Source organism: Hyperoodon ampullatus (assembly GCF_949752795.1).
Source record: "Hyperoodon ampullatus genome assembly, chromosome: 13".
NCBI classification, from domain to species: Eukaryota; Metazoa; Chordata; class Mammalia; order Artiodactyla; family Ziphiidae; genus Hyperoodon; species Hyperoodon ampullatus.
In genome coordinates, this window is record NC_136926.1 from 12,845,039 (window position 1) to 12,863,135 (window position 18,097).

The following is an 18,097-nucleotide window of genomic DNA, read 5'->3' on the forward strand; positions in this document are numbered from 1 at the left end:
CCTGTGACAGTGTTTGAAGACAGGGCTTTGCAGAGCTAAGTGAAAATGAGATCATTAGGGCCAGCCTTAATCCAATATGACTGGTGTCCTTATAAGAGGAGGAAATTTGGACACAGACACGCGGGAGGGAAGACGATGTGAAGACACAGAGAGAAGGTGCCCATCTGTGAGCCAAGAAGAGAGGCCTCAGAGGAAACCAACCCTGCCGATGCCTTGATCTTGGACCTCCAGCCTCCCGAATTGTAGAAAATAAATTTCTGTAGTTTAAGCCACCTAGACTGTGATACCTTGTCACCCTGCAGCCCTAGCAAACTAATATAGGTAATAATAGCAATAGGGTCATAATCTTTACTGAAATTTTACTATGTGCCAGATACTTTTCTAAGTGCTTTCCGTTAATTAACTCATTAAATCTTCCTATCAACCCTGTGAACTAGGTACTAATAATACCATCTTACAGATCAAGAAACTGAGGCACAGAACAAAGTAACTTGTCCAGGATCACACAGCTGGTAAGGTATGGAACAGGGAAGAGTCAAACCCAGCAAGGCTACCTCTGGAGCCTGCTTTCTCAACCACTATACTTTACTGAAAAGGGAGCGCAGAGTCCTCTGATTCTAGAATAACCTCAGAAACTCAGGTACCCCTGGTTCTGTAATCTCCAAGTTCAATGATTCCCAGTTCCCAAGAGGATCCACCTTGGTCACAACTGGTATTTGGAGGGCAGCAGAAAGTAATGGGAAGAAGATTTAATTGGAGAAGCCCACATTTGAACCCTAGCTCCACCCTTCCCAGGGGTCTTAACAATCCTACACTCAGTTTTCTCACCTGGAAAATGGGTATGAACACCATTCATGCATAGAATTCCTGGGGATCAAATTTAGAATACCCCTTTCAGTGTACCTGGCACTTAGTAAATGGGAACTATTATCTCTAATCCCTATGGAAAACCTCCAGGGCTAACTGCCATTTCTAGTTCCAAGCACAGGCCTGTTGTACTGGAATCAGGTAAAGGATGCTGATGCTCTTTCAGAGCCACTGCTGGAGGAGCAGAGAGCCTAGAGTTACCCTTTCGAGAATGGTGAGCCCCAAGCTGGGTGCACTTTCCCATGAACACCATGCCCCAGAGTCTGGATGTCATGTGTCTTCTCTTGGGCTTGTCCTTTTCAAATGGAATCAGTCTACACAACAGGTGGAGCTGATTAGCTCAATGTGCTGTGTCAGTGGGAGGGGCAAAGAGCCACCCTCCCTTCCTTATCTCACCCCAGAGTAGGGTTCCCAAGGAAACTCCACAGACCCCTATGGTACTCTAAATACATCCTGAGTTTACTGAAAGTGAGTGCTGAGTTCCACGCATCCTGTGGACCCCACAACCCAGGGCATACAACCCAGGTGCTTAATAAAAGTATGCTAGTTATCGGGCTTCTCTGGTGGTGCAGTGGTTTAGAATCCGCCTGCCAATGAAGGGGACAGGGGTTCAAGCCCTGGTCCAGGAAGATCCCACATGCCGCAGAGCAACAAAGCCCACGTGCCACAACTACTGAGCCTGCGCTCTAGAGCCCGTGAGCCACAACTACTGAAGCCTGCGTGCCACAATTACTGAAGCCTGTGTGCCTAGAGCCCGTGCTCTGCAACAAGAGAAGCCATCGCAATGAGAAGCCCCCGCACCGCAACAGAGTAGCCCCCGCACCGCAACGAACAGTAGCCCCTGCTCTCCACACCTAAAGAAACCCTGCACGCAGCAACAAAGACGCAACGCAGCCATAAATAAATACATTAATCATAATTAAAAAAAAGTATGCTAGTTACCATCCAGGCACAAAATGGCCCCAGAGGGAGGCTGCAGGGGAGGTTTTACACTGCTTTCACACTTGATCTTATGTAATCTATTCTTCACTCAGAGACAAGGGTGCATTAAAAAAAACCCCAAAAAAACCATGTATTTGATTATTTCACTAACCCACTAAAAGGGCTTCCCATTCTAAACTCCTTCCTGCAGTCTCAGATAAACCCTATAGATAGGGACTAATATCATTTCCATTTTACAGATAAAGAAACTGAGGCTTAGAGAGATGAACTTGCCAGATATCTTGGATTATCTTGCCCTGAACTCTAATCTCACCATGTGGCCTTTTCTCACTGCCCAGGGGCTTCCTACGGCAGGGCCTTTGCCCAGGCCATCCCCTTCATGGGCTGTCCCCCAGCCCCACCCTGTCCCACCTAGGTAACTTATGCTCATCCCTCAGATTTTGGCTAAAAATCTCTCTTGCTTGGTGGAGCCTTGCCTGCCTCCTGGACAGTGACAGTCCCCTTGCCCTTTGTCCTCACTGCACAGGACTGATCATATTTATCGTTTTACTCCTTACCTGTGACTCTCAACCCTGGGTGTACATTATAATAACTCGAGGGAGCTTTTGAAAAATACAGGTGCCCTGGACCCACTGTTGACCAACTGAATCAAAATCTTGCGGGTTGGGCCTCAGCACCCCTATTTCTTCAGAGCCTTCCGGGTGATTCTAACATGCAGTCAGCACAGAGAACGGAACTTGAGACTGGGCCCTGCTCCGTAAGGTCAAAGACCATGACTGTTTGCTCCCCATTGGATTACCACTACCCAGCACAATGCACCTCTCAACAGAACATGCTCAATATTATTTGAAAGAATGAATGAATAAGCATACTAAAGGCTCTGAGAAGGCCTGCAACTGAAACAATTAACTTTGTTAAACCTAGTGTTTCCCAAACTTATTTGACCATGGGATTATTTTCTTCCACGGAAAACCTATTCAATCTTGTAGAATACCTCTGAAACCCAGCAGGGGAGATGCCGGTCTGGAGAAATCTTGGGGTTGGCTTCGCTGGCCTTACAAACTTGGGCTGGGGGTAAGTTATCATAAACCACCAGGTTTACACCCCAGCAAGGGAGGGAACTTGAAGATGGTTACCCACCCCCCTACCTCCCATGGCCCATCCCTCCTGGCTCCAAAAGCCCAGGAAATGTGTGGTCCTATTCTCTTGGGTTTGGGATAATAATAAAGATAGTATTAATAATGACAACAACAACTAACACCATGGCTACGATCATCAAGGGGACTGGAGCTTTTTCTGCACTTCAAGAAGCTGAGCTCAGAAAGCAGGAGTCCTGGCAGGTGCCCACAGTGGCCGCCCTCTCCCCCCCACCGTCCCACAGGGACCTGGAAAGCCTCCTGTCTGCCTTGAGCTTGCCAGCACTCTGAGTCCACTGGGCTCAGGGGGCCTCCAGTACAACAACCAGGGAAGACTCAACCCACCAAGGACCTTTTTATAGCTGGCCTCCCTTCTCTGGGCCTAAACGGGAAAGAATATTCCTTGAGGGGCAGAGGCTGAGCTTCCAACTTAACTACTTAAAGGCTAGAACATGAGGTAGCCCGGGAGAAGAGTGAATCCACCCAGATAGGAGGCAGATGAAATGTGGTATCTCAAAGCACAGACTTTGCAGGGGTCAAATGGACCAGGGCCTGAATCTCAGTCCTGCCACTTCCTGGCTTTGTGACTTCAGGTTACTTACCCTCTCTGAGCCCCAGTTTCCTCATCGATAAAATGGTGATAAAAACAGTCCTCACTTCCACAGGCTAATGTGAGGGTGACACAAATAAGCACACAATACACAGTGGCCATTATTTCTCCAGCATGGCCTCTGTCCTCAAAGACCTCACCGTTCATTTGAGAGAAAAGAGTAATTCTGTCTTCAGAGGCTGGAAAAGCTCCAACAGCCATGCTTATTAGATGCCGGGTTCCGTGTTTGTGCATCTTCACTCATTCACTCATTCATAAGCAAACCTGAGTTTTGTTATCTGCCATTTATGGATGGGGAAACTGAGGCCTAGAGGCGAAGGTGCTTGCCAAAAGCAGCAAAGGGGGAAGTGGCTGAGCTGGGATTTTGGCCAAGGGTTGTATGACTTAAGGCCAGTGTCCTTCCCTGCAGAACAGGCAGGCTTGATGGAAAACTCAATACTGGACTGGTGGGTACTCTGTGATTGTGCGGCCAATCTCAAGAATTGCAGGGGACTTGAAATGGGCTGCACAGGAGGAAAAGCTTGGCTGCCTGTTCCTTGGATGTACGGTGCAGCATGGTGAGGGGGTTGTGGCTGGGAGACCGTCACAACCTGAGAACAGGTCCCCATGGTCTGTACTCTCTTTGACTTAAGTAGGTGGAAGTTCTAGCTTATTAGTGTTTTAACTGCGTTTTCTTAGATTCTGTACTTGTCTATTTGGCATCTACACATTATAGGGTCAAACTAATGGCCAAAGTTGTTTACAACTCCCCTGTGATCCAGAGCTCACATCCCCAACCACCTCCTTTATCTAATTCACATTCTCAGCCAATATTTCCTTTGCCCGAAATCACTCAGGGCCAGGTACAGACAACTAGAGACCACTCCTACAGCCTACAGCCCACCAACATTATTCAAACTAGTCAATCCTAAGCTGTTTCCCCTCCCCTGCCTTACTCTGTGTGGAAAATACAATAAAAGCTATGACCTATGCTTTCCCTTTGCTCCCTTCTGCCTCCTGGCTGACCCCGGTGCTTCCCCATGTGGCCCTGCCTAGGGCGACACACCCCCTTCTCTTGGAAGATGCAAGTAATAAAAATCTTCTTTCAATGTCATCCGCCTCTCCATGTTGCCACTCAGACACCTCTATAAATTAAAATCCCCTGGGTATAATCATTGATACAATGAGTCAAGTGGATCACTGTTTGCACAGGCTTTGAGAATTACCATAAGAGCAACAGCAAGCTGTCACGTGTTGAGAATATGAGGCCATTGCCGTGCAAAGCAGTTTCCAATCAGATCTCCTCTGCTCTTCTAACAAGTAGCCCTGAGGGGCAGGTATTACTCCATCCAGTTTAGGGTTGCCCTTCACCACCTGAAGCTCAGAGCCTCAGATGGAATGAGGGGATGCCTACCTTTCAGGTGGAACGTTATCCGTGTTGCTGCTGTGGCGCCTCTGCATTTTCCTTAAGACCTAAAAGTCAACACATGCATGAGCCAGAGTCTCCCAATATTCTCAGTGCCTGTCAGATCACCATGGTAACCATAAACAAGTACTACTTGTATCTTACTTCCCTAGAGCTCTCTGACATTTTGCAAACTGTGTTTCAGTCTGTTATGCCATTCAACCCTCAAATCAACATCCCGTCCCATGAAGAAAGTGTCATCAGCCCATTTCATGGATGAGAAGGATGAGACCGGAGGTGGAGGAAGTTCTCATGTCAGAGGAGAAAGAAGTGAACTGTAAAGCAAAGAGGTGCTGCAGGAGGTCAAGTGAGCAGCAGACTGACAGTTAGGAAACATGGATCCTGGACTGATGCCACCCCTAATTTGCTGTGTGACCCTGGACAAATCGGTAACCTCTCTGTGGCCTCAGACTCCCCATAGGTTAAATGGGAGAGGGGTGAAGTGTCCGAACCCAAAGCTTCCTTCCAGCCCTCACATTTAACACAGTGGTAATGAAGATCTGAATGCTCATGGAGACACGTCACCTGGTTCACTGTGAGGAACCACAGGGACTTCAGAACTCCATGTTGACGACACCTGAGGTGGGCATTCAGGTGGGGATGTGACCACTGGATTCCAGAGAAAGCAGGCCTCTCCCTCTTCTTCCTCTGCAAAGGGATGCACGGGTCACAGGAGCTTACCAGAGGCTCCAAACCCTGGATGGAATAGAACACTTAAGTGAATAGTCCACGGGATGCCTTGAACCTGAGAATAAGTCTTAGGGCTTCATGGGTACTTATAAGCAGGTGGTTCTGTTGCCTCCTTGTCCCTTGTTGGCCTTCCACTGATACCTTGTTGGGACTCCTGAGGACCGTTATGATCTGAATGTATTAATATCTTGTCCTATTGTCAAACTCTGAGTCGTGATTGGGGAATACAGAAAATATGTTTAAGGCCCTCCGCAGGCTACCCACTGCAATCAGAATAAAATTCAAGTTCTGTTCCTGGCCAGCAGGCCTCACCTGTTCCCAATCTCATTTGTCTCCACTCTCCTCCAACCACACTGGCCTTTTCATTTTTCAAACGTGCCAGCTTGTCCCTGCCTCCGGGCCTTTTTACTTGCTGTTCCCTCTCCCTAGAATGCTTTTCCTTCTGGCTAGCTCCCTCAGGACAAATGTCACCTCCTCCCAGAGGCCTTCTCCTCTCAGCCTCCTGACCCAACATACATTGCCCCGTTTTACCTTCTTCATAGCACTTATCACTTATTTACATGTTTGCATATTTATTTATGGCCTGTCCTCCATTAGAATGCGAATGCCACAAAAGACACGATCGGTCTGCCTGGTTTGCCCTTCTGCTTCCACATCTAGAACTCTGCCTGGCATAAAGTAGCACTCAACAAGTATTTATTCAATGAGCAAAACATCAATGGGTCTCACTTACCTTTTTCTACATCCCTTGTTCCCTCCCTGACCTCTCACTCTAGAGAGGAAATAAAGGCCAGAGACTTTTCATGAGTTGGTTTCGCTTCCTTGAATATATTTTTTTGTACCAGGACCAAAGATGGCGCTCTTAGTTCAGGGTGCCATAACGTGTTGTTGAGTGACTTCCTGATCCTGACCAGCCTTCTTCATGGGACAGCATTGGTGTTACCAGGGCCACTGATTAGCGAGACAACCCACCAGCTAAGCCTTCTTTCTCATTTGGAAAATCAGCCAAAAAATGGGTCAGTAGCACCATCTTCATATATGAAAGAAAGCTCATCCCCTAAATATGTTTCAAGAACTTGCAATCTCGCCTTAATGTCCCCTCCCCCCGCAATGATTCCCCAGCGCCTGCAAATCCTTGGGGAAAATGAAATACAGAATCTCAAGTTTCCATCCATAAATTTGACACAGCCCCCTAAATAAAATACCCAAGATTCCACTTTCAGATGCTTGCTTTCGAAGGGGCTTCAGGTCCTGTGTTGGCAGCAGGCCGTACATAATTATTCCAATATCGAATTCTGTAATAAAACGTTTGCACGTGGGATGCATCTGAATGATTGAATGAAATGCCTTTTTACCCTCTGCTCCATACATCGCGCTCCATCCCAAAGGAGGATTTCACCAGAGTTTTCAATGTATGAGAGGTTTTAAGTTGCACCCCCGAGCCGTTATATGACTGCACCGAAATGCACGCAAGAGAGCATCTCCTGCATCACTTGCACTGGAAGCAGGCAGGTGCGCTCCGTATACAATGCTGCAAGCGTTTTTCATTCCTGCAACCAAAGTTTACCGCAAAACGCCCCAGGACTGCAAGGGCAGGAGATTACGCTGACCATACCGGGGGGAAAAAATAATGTTCTCTTTTTACCTGCCCAGACGATTCGGCAATCACAGCGGCATCATTCTCGTGCTCCCAAGCCAATCACTCGCGCGGCCCGGGGAGCACCTGACTTCCGAGTGCTTCCGGCCTCTCCCCAGGTTCTTTCTCAGGTCGCTGCGCCCGGCGCTGAGACCCGGGCAACAACTCCACCGGCCGCACGCACACGATCGCCCGCCCCCTTCGCGGAATTCAGCCAATAGGAAGCCGCCGCTCTGCAGGGACCAATGAAGAGGAGGCCGAGGGAGGCCGGCGGGTGACGCGCGAGGTGTGGAGGTGGTGCGTGGGGCGAGGTCACGTGGGGAGGCGCGGGGTGGCTGACCGGAGCTGGATGGGCTGAGGGCCGCGGGGCCGGCGCCCGCCGCGAGCCATGGGGCTGCCGGCCGCGTAGGGGCCATGCCGCCCGGGCCCCGGGCCTGTCCCGCTCCGTGCCGGGATGGTGAACCTGGCGGCCATGGTGTGGCGGCGGCTCCTGCGGAAGAGGTGGGTGCTCGCCCTGGTCTTCGGGCTCTCGCTCGTCTACTTCCTCACCAGCACCTTCAAGCAGGTCAGTGGCCGCTCTCCTTCCCCGGGTGAGGGAAACTGCCTCTGCAGCCGCGCCGCCCGAGTGTCCGGTGCGCCGGGCCGCCTGGTCCGGAGAGGTGGGCGTTCGTGTCCCGGGTCTGAGGACGGGCGAAGGGACCCGCCCATTTCGTTGGTAGGCCAGGGGCAGAGCTGGGACTCGAACCCGGTGCTGTGGGCCCTTAACGCTGTGCTTGTTATCACCCTGAGGGCCGTCTCCTTGCCTCCTACCTGCCAGGCCGAGTGCTGAGCGGGGGCGAGCATTTCTGCCTTCTCCTCGCGGCCGTTCTGGGGGGCGGTGTCGCCGGGTTCCAGCGGGGGAACTCGAGACTGGGAAAGGTGGAGATGCCTGGGCCAGTAAGATGCCCAGCTGAGCTACGAAGCCAGCGCTGGTGTGCCTGGTTTTCATTTAATTTAGGGGCTCGGTTGTCCGGCAGGGAGACGCCTCAGGACCCACGAGGTGCTCTTTCTGTGCATAACGTGGTTGGTAGAATTTTCTTTTCACCTCCCCATTCGCTTAGTTTTTTTTCTCTGTGCGAATTTGTGGGAGAAAAAAGGCAGGATGCTTTGGTGGGAAATGTTACCCAGAGCATTGTCTCTTCGTTTAGAAGTCCAGTTCAGGCGTTTAGGTTTTTAGAAAGGGTGAGCATATGCCAGGGTGTACCCGGGACAACCCTGGTTTATGCTCTTGCGCTGATGGAGTTAGAAAAGCTCCCCTTTTCATTCTCAGGGGTCATATTCGTATAAAATTTGTCAATGAATAGAAAAGAAATACTAAATGATATGGTCACCTTAGTTTTAGGAGATTGTAAAGTGGAAACTTAGGGGACCATATCCCACCTCTCACCTCAGGCTAACAGAGAGGCTGAGTGTTGTAAGCCTCTTCTGGTGACTGGGATGCGTTGGTGACATTCATGCAGACTAAGTGCTTGCACTTGTGTTTTCACAACTTGCAGACACCTGCTCATGGCCACGTGTTGTTCCTTCCCTGTCAGGTGGGTGCCGTAGTGACCCCGGACTCAGCCCTCTACCTTCCTCCCAGCTGAGCCAGCTCACCTCTAGCACCATTGGTTTAAATACTAGCTGTATGCTGTTGCTGTCCTGATTTCTAACGCCAGCCTAGACCTATCCAGAAACCACAAGGTTCTTATATCCCGTTGCTTGCTTGACGTCCCTTTTTGAGTGCGTTGTCGGCTCCTCATACTTGGCCAGAACAGAACTCCTGATTCTCCACCACCACTTCCTCTCCAGTCTTCCCAGCCTCAGTGAGTGGCACTACCATTCCCCAGCCACAGATACCTTATGCTTTTCCCTGTCTGGACCGCTGTAGTAGCCCACCAACAGGTCTCTGCTTTTTTTTTTTTTGCGGTACGCGGGCCTCTCACTGTTGTGGCCTCTCCCGTTGCGGAGCACAGGCTCTGGACGCGCAGGCTCAGCGGCCATGGCTCACGGGCCCAGCCGCTCTGCAGCATGTGGGATCCTCCCGGACCGGGGCACGAACCCGTGTCCCCTGCAATGGCAGGCGGACTCCCAACCACTGCGCCACCAGGGAAGCCCTGCTTCCTTTCTTATCCTACAGTCTGTTCTCTACTCAGCAGGAGGAGTGATAATCTGAAAAGAAAAAAAAAAAATCCCAGCACTCTCTTGTGTATAGTTCTTCTTTGGGTTCCTGTTGCACTCAGATAAAACTCCAGACACCCGTTCCAGGATCTCTGCATTGTGAGTGGTTTTTTTTTTTTTTTTTTGTCAGTTCAGGTGAGGCTAACTATTACTGCTCCAGGTCACACCAGGTGACACAATCTCAGTGACTTCAGTTCCTTGCCAATAGTCCTGCTTTATTTTCTTTGCGGTAAGCATCACTTACTGAGCATTTCTGGATCATTTACTTGTTTATCTGTCTCCCCTCACTCTCCCTTCTAGAACGTAATTTTTTGGAGACCAAGGACCTTGTCTGTGTTGTTCGTAGAATCCCAGTCCCTAGAATACTGCCAGGCACTTCATGGGTATTCAGATATTGGTTGAACAAACAATCACATCTTTTTAATTGGGGTGACTTTTCCTTTCTTCCCAGCCTGGCACACTCCTACTAATTTTTTCTGTCTGACTCAGATGCTGTCTACACTGTGACTTTCCCTACAACCACTTTTTTTTTTTTTGGCTGCACCGCGGGGCTTGTGCGATCTTAGTTCCCTGACCAGGGATCGAACCCGGACCCTCAGCAGTGAAAGTGCATAGTCCTAACCACTGGACCACCAGGGAATTCCTCCTACAAATGCCTTTTAAGTACTCTGGTGTACCTTGTTCTTTTTTTTTTTTCCCCATGTGTCTTTTTTTTTTTTTTTTAAACTTGTGATCTGTGACTACAGTCCTAGGGGTGTGTGTATGTGCGTGTGTGTGTGGGTGATCGTGAATCCCCTGAAACTTTCGGCAACAGTTTTGTTTTGCAGATTTTTCTGGATCTGATTCCCCCACTGCCTAAGAAACGCGTTAGCTATAACTACTCTCTATCCCTGCCCATCAAGCCCCTGGCAACCACTAGTCAACTTTCTGTCTCCATGGATTTATGTATTCTGGACATTTCATATAAATGGAGATATACACTATGTGGTCTTCTGTGTCTGTCTTCTTTCAGTTAAAAGCCAGTTTTCAAGTCTCATCCATGTTGTAGCATGTATTAGTACTTCATTTTTATGTCTGAATAATATGCCGTTGTAGGCGTCTAACACATTTTGTTTAGCCATCATCATTTGATGGAGACTTGGCTTGTATCTGCCTTTTGGCTGTTATGACTAGGGCTGCCATGGACATTGGTGTACAAGGTTTTGTTTGGAAATATGTTTTCAGTTTTCTTGAGTATGGTCCTAGGAGTGGAATTGATGGGTCACTTGGTACCTCTGTGTTTAACTTTTTGAGAAACTGCCAGGCTGTTTTCCAAAGAGGCTGCACCATTTGCAGTGAACTTTTAAGAAACTATACTTGTCAAGTTTTGAAGTAGTATCAAAGGAGGTTATCCATAATTATCTGGAAGAGCCATTAAAATGCTCCTATTTCCAACTGCACATTTGTGTGAGGTAGATTTTCTTCATAAGCTTCAACCTGAACAATGTATTGCGATAAATTGGATGTAGAGGGAGTTGTGAGAATCCAGCTGTTTTCCATCAAGCCAGACATTAAAAACATTTTCAGAAATGTAAAAACATTTTCTCATCTCACCAAATATATTTTTTTGTTTTGAAAAACATTTTTACACACACACACACATGAAGAACTGTTGACATGTAATGGGCTCGTTATTGTTATTTTCTTTCTTTCTTTCTTTCTTTTTTTTTTTTTTGCGGGTTGTGGCCTCTCCCGTTGCGGAGCATAGGCTCCGGACGCGCAGGCTCAGCGGCCGTGGCTGACGGGCCCAGCCGCTCCGCGGCATGCGGGATCTTCCCGGACCGGGGCACGAACCCGTGTCCTCTGCATCGGCAGGCGGACTCTCAACCACTGCGCCACCAGGGAAGCCCCATAATTGTTATTTTTAAACGAATAAATAACTTATTTAAAATAAATGTTTTAAGAATTTGTTTTAATTTCCAGTATGATAAGTGTCAATAGCCATAACCCTCATTAACTCACATACTGAAGTCCTCAATACTTTTTAAAACTGTAAAGGATCCTTGGAGCCTGTTCTGACCGATGCCCCTCCTGCACGCCTGTGGGTTTGCTCGTCTTCTCTATTCTCTGCTGCAGTTCCGGTCTTCCAGCACTCCTGAGCTGTGTGGCTTGAGGGAGCCTGCTCCATTTTGCCTAGCTCAGGCTCCGTCTATTGGACAGGAAGGCGGGGTGGGTGTGGTTAGAATTAATTGAGAAGAGGCTGCGGAAAAACTCCAAAGCTTTGGAGTTTTTCATATTGATCCTTAGCTCTGCTTCAGTGAGACTGTGAACTCGTGGAGCAGATGTGGCCACGTTTTGCCTAGAGAATAGTTGATGATTCTCTACAGCTTTGAAGTCCTGTTTTGATTTTCATGTTAATTAATGCTTTGGGGGATAGTTTAAATTGTAGGGATGGGAGCACAGGAGAAATGAGTGACCTTGGTGGGGATGCCGTTGGGGGTGAGGACTGGGTGCTAGGTGACTTGGGCACATTGATTTAAGAAATGTTTAGTGAACACCAGCTGCACCAGGCACTGTCTGCTAGATGATGGAGATACAGTGGGGGGCAAAGCAGATACAGTCTTACTCTCCCAGAGCCTATATTCTGTAGGGGGTGAGGGGTAGAAATGGCAAATGAGCAAAATTATTTCAGATAATAATATGTGATACGAAGAATACAAAACAAGGTACTGTGATAGAGTGGCAAGGTGGGCCTAACTCTTATGGGGCATTTGAGCTGAGATTAGAGAAATCCCAGTCTTGGAGTCAGAAGGGTCCTTAGAGGTCTTCTCATGGAAATAACTGTTCTCATAGTTGTTCAAGTGGTGCAGTTCCAGAAAGTGTCAGGGCTATTTGCATAACTCCTTGAAAATATATGAACATCTTTAGCTTTAATGTAATTAAGTATGTAAATTGGTTTCAAGTTAGACACTGTATAAAGTGCAATAAATCATAAGAGAGAGTTGCTAATCTGTTTTTCTGCTCTGTTTTTCACCGTATCACCAAGGTACATATACCTTTCAGAGTCTGTAAAGTGCTGCACAGGGTAGAGGAGGAAAGCAATTATCTTTAATCTCACCAACCAGAGGGATTCACTGATGATATTTGGGCATATTTTCTTTCTTCATATTTTAAAAATATAATTAGGGCCTACTGTTTCTTCACTTAACATATATGCATTTTCCCCATCTTTAAAAGCTCTTTCTAGGTGTAAGTTTTTATAACCAAAAATTTCCATGATCAGGCTATATTTATTAGCTATTCCCCAAATATTAGACATTGGGATTCCCTCTGGCCTTTATCCTCTTTTTTCTTTTACTTTTGAGAATCGTAAGCGATGCTTTTAATGACAGTGCCTTATGTTTAAGTGCTTTACTGCTTACATGGAACACATCTCATTTGACCCTTATGATAACCCCCGAAAAAGAGACAGGACAGTTATTAAAATACCCCTTTTTAAACCAGAGGTTAAGTAATATACATTAGTAATAAAAACATTTCTCTAGCGCCTTGTAGTTTATGAAGAAAATTCTGAGGCTCCTTTTTTTTAAAAATAAATTTATCTATTTATTTATGGCTGCATTGGGTCTTCGTTGCTGCGTGCAGGCTTCTTCTAGTTGCCGTGAGCGGAGGCTACTCTTTGTTGTGGTGCGCCGGCTTCTCAGTGCGGTGACTTCTTTTGCTGCAGAGCACGGCCTCTAGGCGCATGGACTTCAGTAGTTGTGGCACGCGGGCTCAGTAGTTGTGGCTTGCGGACTCTAGAGTGCAGGCTCAGTAGTTGTGGTGCATGAGCTTAGTTGCTCCGCCAGCATGTGGGATCTTCCCAGACCAGGGCTCGAACCCGTGTGTCCTGCATTGGCAGGTGGATTCTTAACCACTGCGCCACCAGGGAAGGCCCTGGAGGCTCTATGAGAATAGAGAACCTGCCTATCTTTGTCTCTGTATCTTTAACACATTGTAAGAACTTGATACCTTTGAATGAATCTTGAATTTAAAAATACACACACACACACACACACACACACACACACACACACACACACACACACACACACACACACACACACACACACACACACACACACGTGCTTAAAATTGAGACAGCCTAGCAGGGTAGTTTGGGAAAGGTTTACAGCCACCTGTCCAATGAAGGAATCCCCTCAGTGCCCCTTCACCACACCCTTGCAAGACTGGACCTTCAGGAAAGTGACCATGTGCTAATTCATTACATTTGCCATTATGTCTTACACAATCTCTTGTACGGTCTTTTCTGGTTGTACAACTCTTACCAGTTCTTTTGGAAAGGTCTTGAATATTCATGTTTGAAAACAAGTGCAAGTGCTGGGAGAATTGCCATCCTATTTACCAGGAACACAGTAATGTGAAAGAGGTCCTTCTGGGATGCCCTTGTCCATGAACTCTCATTTTCTTTCAGAAGGAATAACAGGAAAGTTTGAGAGTGATGTCAAGAGCACTTTCAACCTTGTTGTGAGATCCAGTTTACTGTACTTTGACCAGCTTCTTAAGTCTTTATGGCTATTAATTTATCTAGGGTAGCATTTGAAGTGCACTTTAGTTTGCACATAGGTTGATTATGCCGTTAACTGACACGGTCCCAGCAGAACTCATGAATTTACAGGTGGTTAAGCATTGTGCACCTAAGTGATTTTTCCCATATTCTTAAGATTTCTGCATTTAAGTCCTCTTCTTGCCCCAACCAAGGAATACAGATGTTGTTTTTGTATTGATATAACCCATCCTGTTCCTGCTAGTGCCAGTTCTTTCCTATGAAAGAAACAAAAGAGAGGGCGCAGGATAGAAATGAAAGCCACCTTGAAGGACTGTTTTACCTTTAGTAAATTAAGGAACAAAATTCAATAGTGGAGTGGCACACTGTTATTTAAATGCTGGTAATGTTACAAATGGCATATATAACTTTTGGGAAATTATCAATATTTGGCACTATTTAGCATTGACTCTACTAGTAATAATTCTTATCACAAATTACTCAAGAGAATAAGCAAAAGGTCTACTTTTTTTTTTTTTTTGCAGTACGCGGGCCTCTCACCGCTGTGGCCTCTCCCGCTGCGGAGCACAGGCTCCGGACGCGCAGGCCCAGCGGCCATGGCCCACGGCCCAGCCGCTCCACGGCATGTGGGATCCTCCCGGATCGGCGCATGAACCCGTGTCCCCTGCATCGGCAGGCGGACTCCCAACCACTGCGCCACCAGGGAAGCCCGGGTCTACATTTTTATTGCAGTGCTATTTATGAAAACAAACACCTGGGGTGGGCTTAAACGTTGATCTGTAGAGGATGTTTTTACTAGATTACAGCACATCAAGGTGATGGATTATTATATAGCCTTGAAAATGTGATTATCAAGATAATGTAGGTACTTGAATGGTTTACCATCCAATTAGTGTCAAGAGGAGCTGAATGTGAAGCATCCTAATTTGTAGTATAAATGCTGGGGTCAAAGGCTAGAAGTTAATATGCAGAAATAGATACAGCTTTATTCAAGTGATGGGATTGTGGGCAATTTATGTCTTTCATGTTGGCAGTCTTTTTTTTTTTTTTTCCCGGTACGCGGGCCTCTCACTGTTGTGGCCTCTCCCGTTGCGGAGCACAGGCTCCGGACGCGCAGGCTCAGCGGCCATGGCTCACGGGCCCAGCCGCTCCGCGGCATGTGGGATCTTCCCGGACCGGGGCACGAACCCGTGTCCCCTTCATGGGCAGGTGGACTCTCAACCACTGCACCACCAGGGAAGCCCTGGCAGTCATTTTTTTAAAATAAACTTTTAATTTTGGACTAAGTATGGATTTACAGAAAAGTTTCAAGGATAGTACAGAGTTCCTGTAGATTCCTCATTTAGTGTCTCCTGTTGTTAATGATCATCATGTTTTTAATAATTTTTTATCATTTTATTTTAAATTAAAAATGAAACTGTTCCAATGATGATGAAAAATGTTAATCACCTATGTCCTTTCCATGTTAATGGTCTGTAGTATCTTTGCATGCCTTTATCTCAGCTCTTGCAAACCCATATGTATGTATTAATACAATTATCATAATACAATGTGTGATAATATGCACATTATTTTGTAACTTGTTTTTTTCCTTAATATACTATGGACATCCACCAGGGATCTGCAGCCCTCTGTATTAAAATCATCCGAGTGCTTTAAAAATACTGATTCCCAGGTCCCATCCACAGAGCTTTTTACTCAGTCTGGAGTTGGGCTCAGGAATCAGAATTTGAAGTCCTTACATAATCTGATGTGCAAGTCAGGTTTAAGGACTCCTGCTCTAGATAAATACACACCAGTCATACGTAATTTTTAGGTAATAGCTATGGCTATCCAGTGTTTATTCACTCATTTCTCTGTGGTTGGGGTTCCAGGTTTTTTCTACCACATAAACGGTGCTGTAGTAGACATCCTAGTGCACCCTTACACATCTGTACTTTCCAGAGGCTAGGCCTCAAACGTGTTTGCTGTGCCAAAGTAGATGTGGATATGCATGTTTTAAATATTAATAGCTCTTCCAACATAGCTTTCCTAGAGATATCTTAGTAACTGTATAGCTCTTTCCCATTGTCTTAAAGTGTAACCTTTGCCATCAACTTTCAAGGTTAGTCCCTTTTTCTCAAACAGTGACACATGACAGATCATTCTTAATGGCAAAAGCCACAGAGCTCTATTAAAATGGTAGAATGGTTAAACTATTATGTATAAAAATCCTCTTGGAGGGAGTCTTATCATTGTTTTGTTTTCCAGTGATAGATAGGTTGAAGAATCAAGAAGATGGCTGTTTCTTGGATGGCTTGTTTTTTTGGCACTCAGGCACCTTACTTAGTTTAATAGTATAACAAAGGCAATTTGGAAAGCCCAACGGTGCCTTGGGGGCTAGGAGAAAAGATCTAAGCTCTTGCCTGTAGAGCAACTCCTCACTTTGCATGTCTAGGTAAAGGGCTGGCCGGCATGGGTGTCTTTTATAAAGAAAGGTATGTTCTAAGGGTCACATACTTAGTATTTTTTCATAGAAGAAATTTGCAAGTTGACATGCTTCTTCTTGCCCCTGAAATCAACCTCCCAATTCAGCGTTCCCCTTAGTTTACCACTAAACTCCTCACTGCAAATGAAAGTAACCTTGTGCCCTAGACCTGTCCAGGTATTGTCTGAAATGACAGTTGGAAAGTTTCTTTGAAGTTTCCTCTTCTATTTTAAAAGTGTATTCAGATTTTACATTCTATTCCACAATGTATTTGTTTTTTTTGTTTTTTTTTTTGCGGTACGCGGGCCTCTCACCTCTGTGGCCTCTCCCGTTGCGGAGCACAGGCTCCGGACGCGCAGGCTCAGCGGACATGGCTCACGGGCCCAGCCCCTCCGCGGCACGTGGGATCTTCCCGGACCGGGGCACGAACCCGTGTCCCCTGCATCGGTAGGCGGACTCTCAACCACTGCACCACCAGGGAAGCCCATGTATTTGTTTTAATATAAAAAATATTTTAAATGATTTGCCATCAGAAAAAGTTCAAAACTTTTTCCCTCCAAATTTTTTTGACAAAATTAATGCTTTTGTACACATTTATAACGCGCACGTAGTCCAGGGGCATTTATGTAAGTCTGCCAGTTTTGAAGCATAGCCCTAATTTATTACTTCTTCCTACAGGTTTATTTTGCATTTAAAAAATTTTATTTATTTATTTATTTATTCTTGGCTGCGTTGGGTCTTCGTTGCTGTGCGCAGGCTTCTCATTGCAGTGGCTTCTCTTGTTGCTGAGCACGGGCTCTAGGCGTGCGGACTTCAGTAGTTATGGCACGCAGGCTCAGTAGTCGTGGCTCACAGGCTCTAGAGTGCAGGCTCAGTAGTTGTAGCACATGGGCTTAGTTGCTCCGCAGCATATGGGGTCTTCCCGGACCAGGGCTCGAACCCGTGTCCCCTGCATTGGCAGGCAGATTCTCAACCACTGTGCCACCAGGGAAGTCCTGGTGGGTGGATTCTTAACCACTGTGCCACCAGGGAAGTCCCGGTGGGTGGATTCTTAACCACTGTGCCACCAGGGAAGCCCTGCATTTTTTTTCATGACTTTGGCTCAGACTTTGCTCGTACCAGGGGAGTTCAGATTCCTGTTGTGCAAGCTGTTTTATATTGTTTCTTTCCTATTACTGTAGTTTCTATGAAAAAATTGGTGAAAATGCAAGAAGTGATACTTTAACCTTCTCATTTATGGTGTCTTTGTAGGAGGAGAGGGCAGTGAGAGATCGGAATCTCCTCCAGGTTCAAGACCACGATCAGCCCATCCCATGGAAAGTGCAGTTTAACTTGGGCAACAGCAGTCGGCCCAGCAACCAGTGCCGGAACTCCATTCAAGGGAAGCACCTCATCACGGATGAACTTGGTTAGTCTGGCTCCCTTCCTCTCCTGCAGTCCCTGGGCCATTCTAGGTTTTTAAATAGGGATTTTATATGCTGTCTTTCCCCCTCTCTTGCCCATTTCCAACACTTCTCATGTCTTTGTCTTTTATATCTGACTCATCATTCAAGGTTCCCC

The 18,097-nt window shown here is 46.7% G+C and overlaps 2 protein-coding genes across 4 annotated transcripts in view; one reads left to right on the forward strand and one right to left on the reverse strand.

The window, feature by feature from the left end:
• RNFT2 (ring finger protein, transmembrane 2) overlaps positions 1-7,741 on the reverse strand; it is a gene marked incomplete at both ends in the record, with an annotated part of 61,797 nt that extends 54,056 nt beyond the window's left edge. The window contains 4 exons of the mRNA XM_079718134.1: positions 4,949-5,007; positions 5,525-5,695; positions 7,257-7,273; positions 7,393-7,741. Of these exons, the coding sequence (XP_079574260.1) occupies positions 4,949-5,007; positions 5,525-5,695; positions 7,257-7,273; positions 7,393-7,741 (596 nt within the window). The remainder of the gene's footprint in view (positions 1-4,948; positions 5,008-5,524; positions 5,696-7,256; positions 7,274-7,392) is intronic.
• Positions 7,665-18,097, forward strand: part of SPRING1 (SREBF pathway regulator in golgi 1) — a 30,114-nt gene continuing 19,681 nt past the window's right edge. For 2 of the 3 annotated variants that reach the window (XM_079717886.1, XM_079717885.1), the window contains exons 1-2: positions 7,665-7,890; positions 17,789-17,945. In XM_079717886.1, coding sequence (XP_079574012.1) covers positions 7,780-7,890; positions 17,789-17,945 — 268 coding nt within the window. In that variant the 5' untranslated portion in view covers positions 7,665-7,779. The remainder of the gene's footprint in view (positions 7,891-17,788; positions 17,946-18,097) is intronic. The other variant, XM_079717887.1, reaches the window with a different exon arrangement.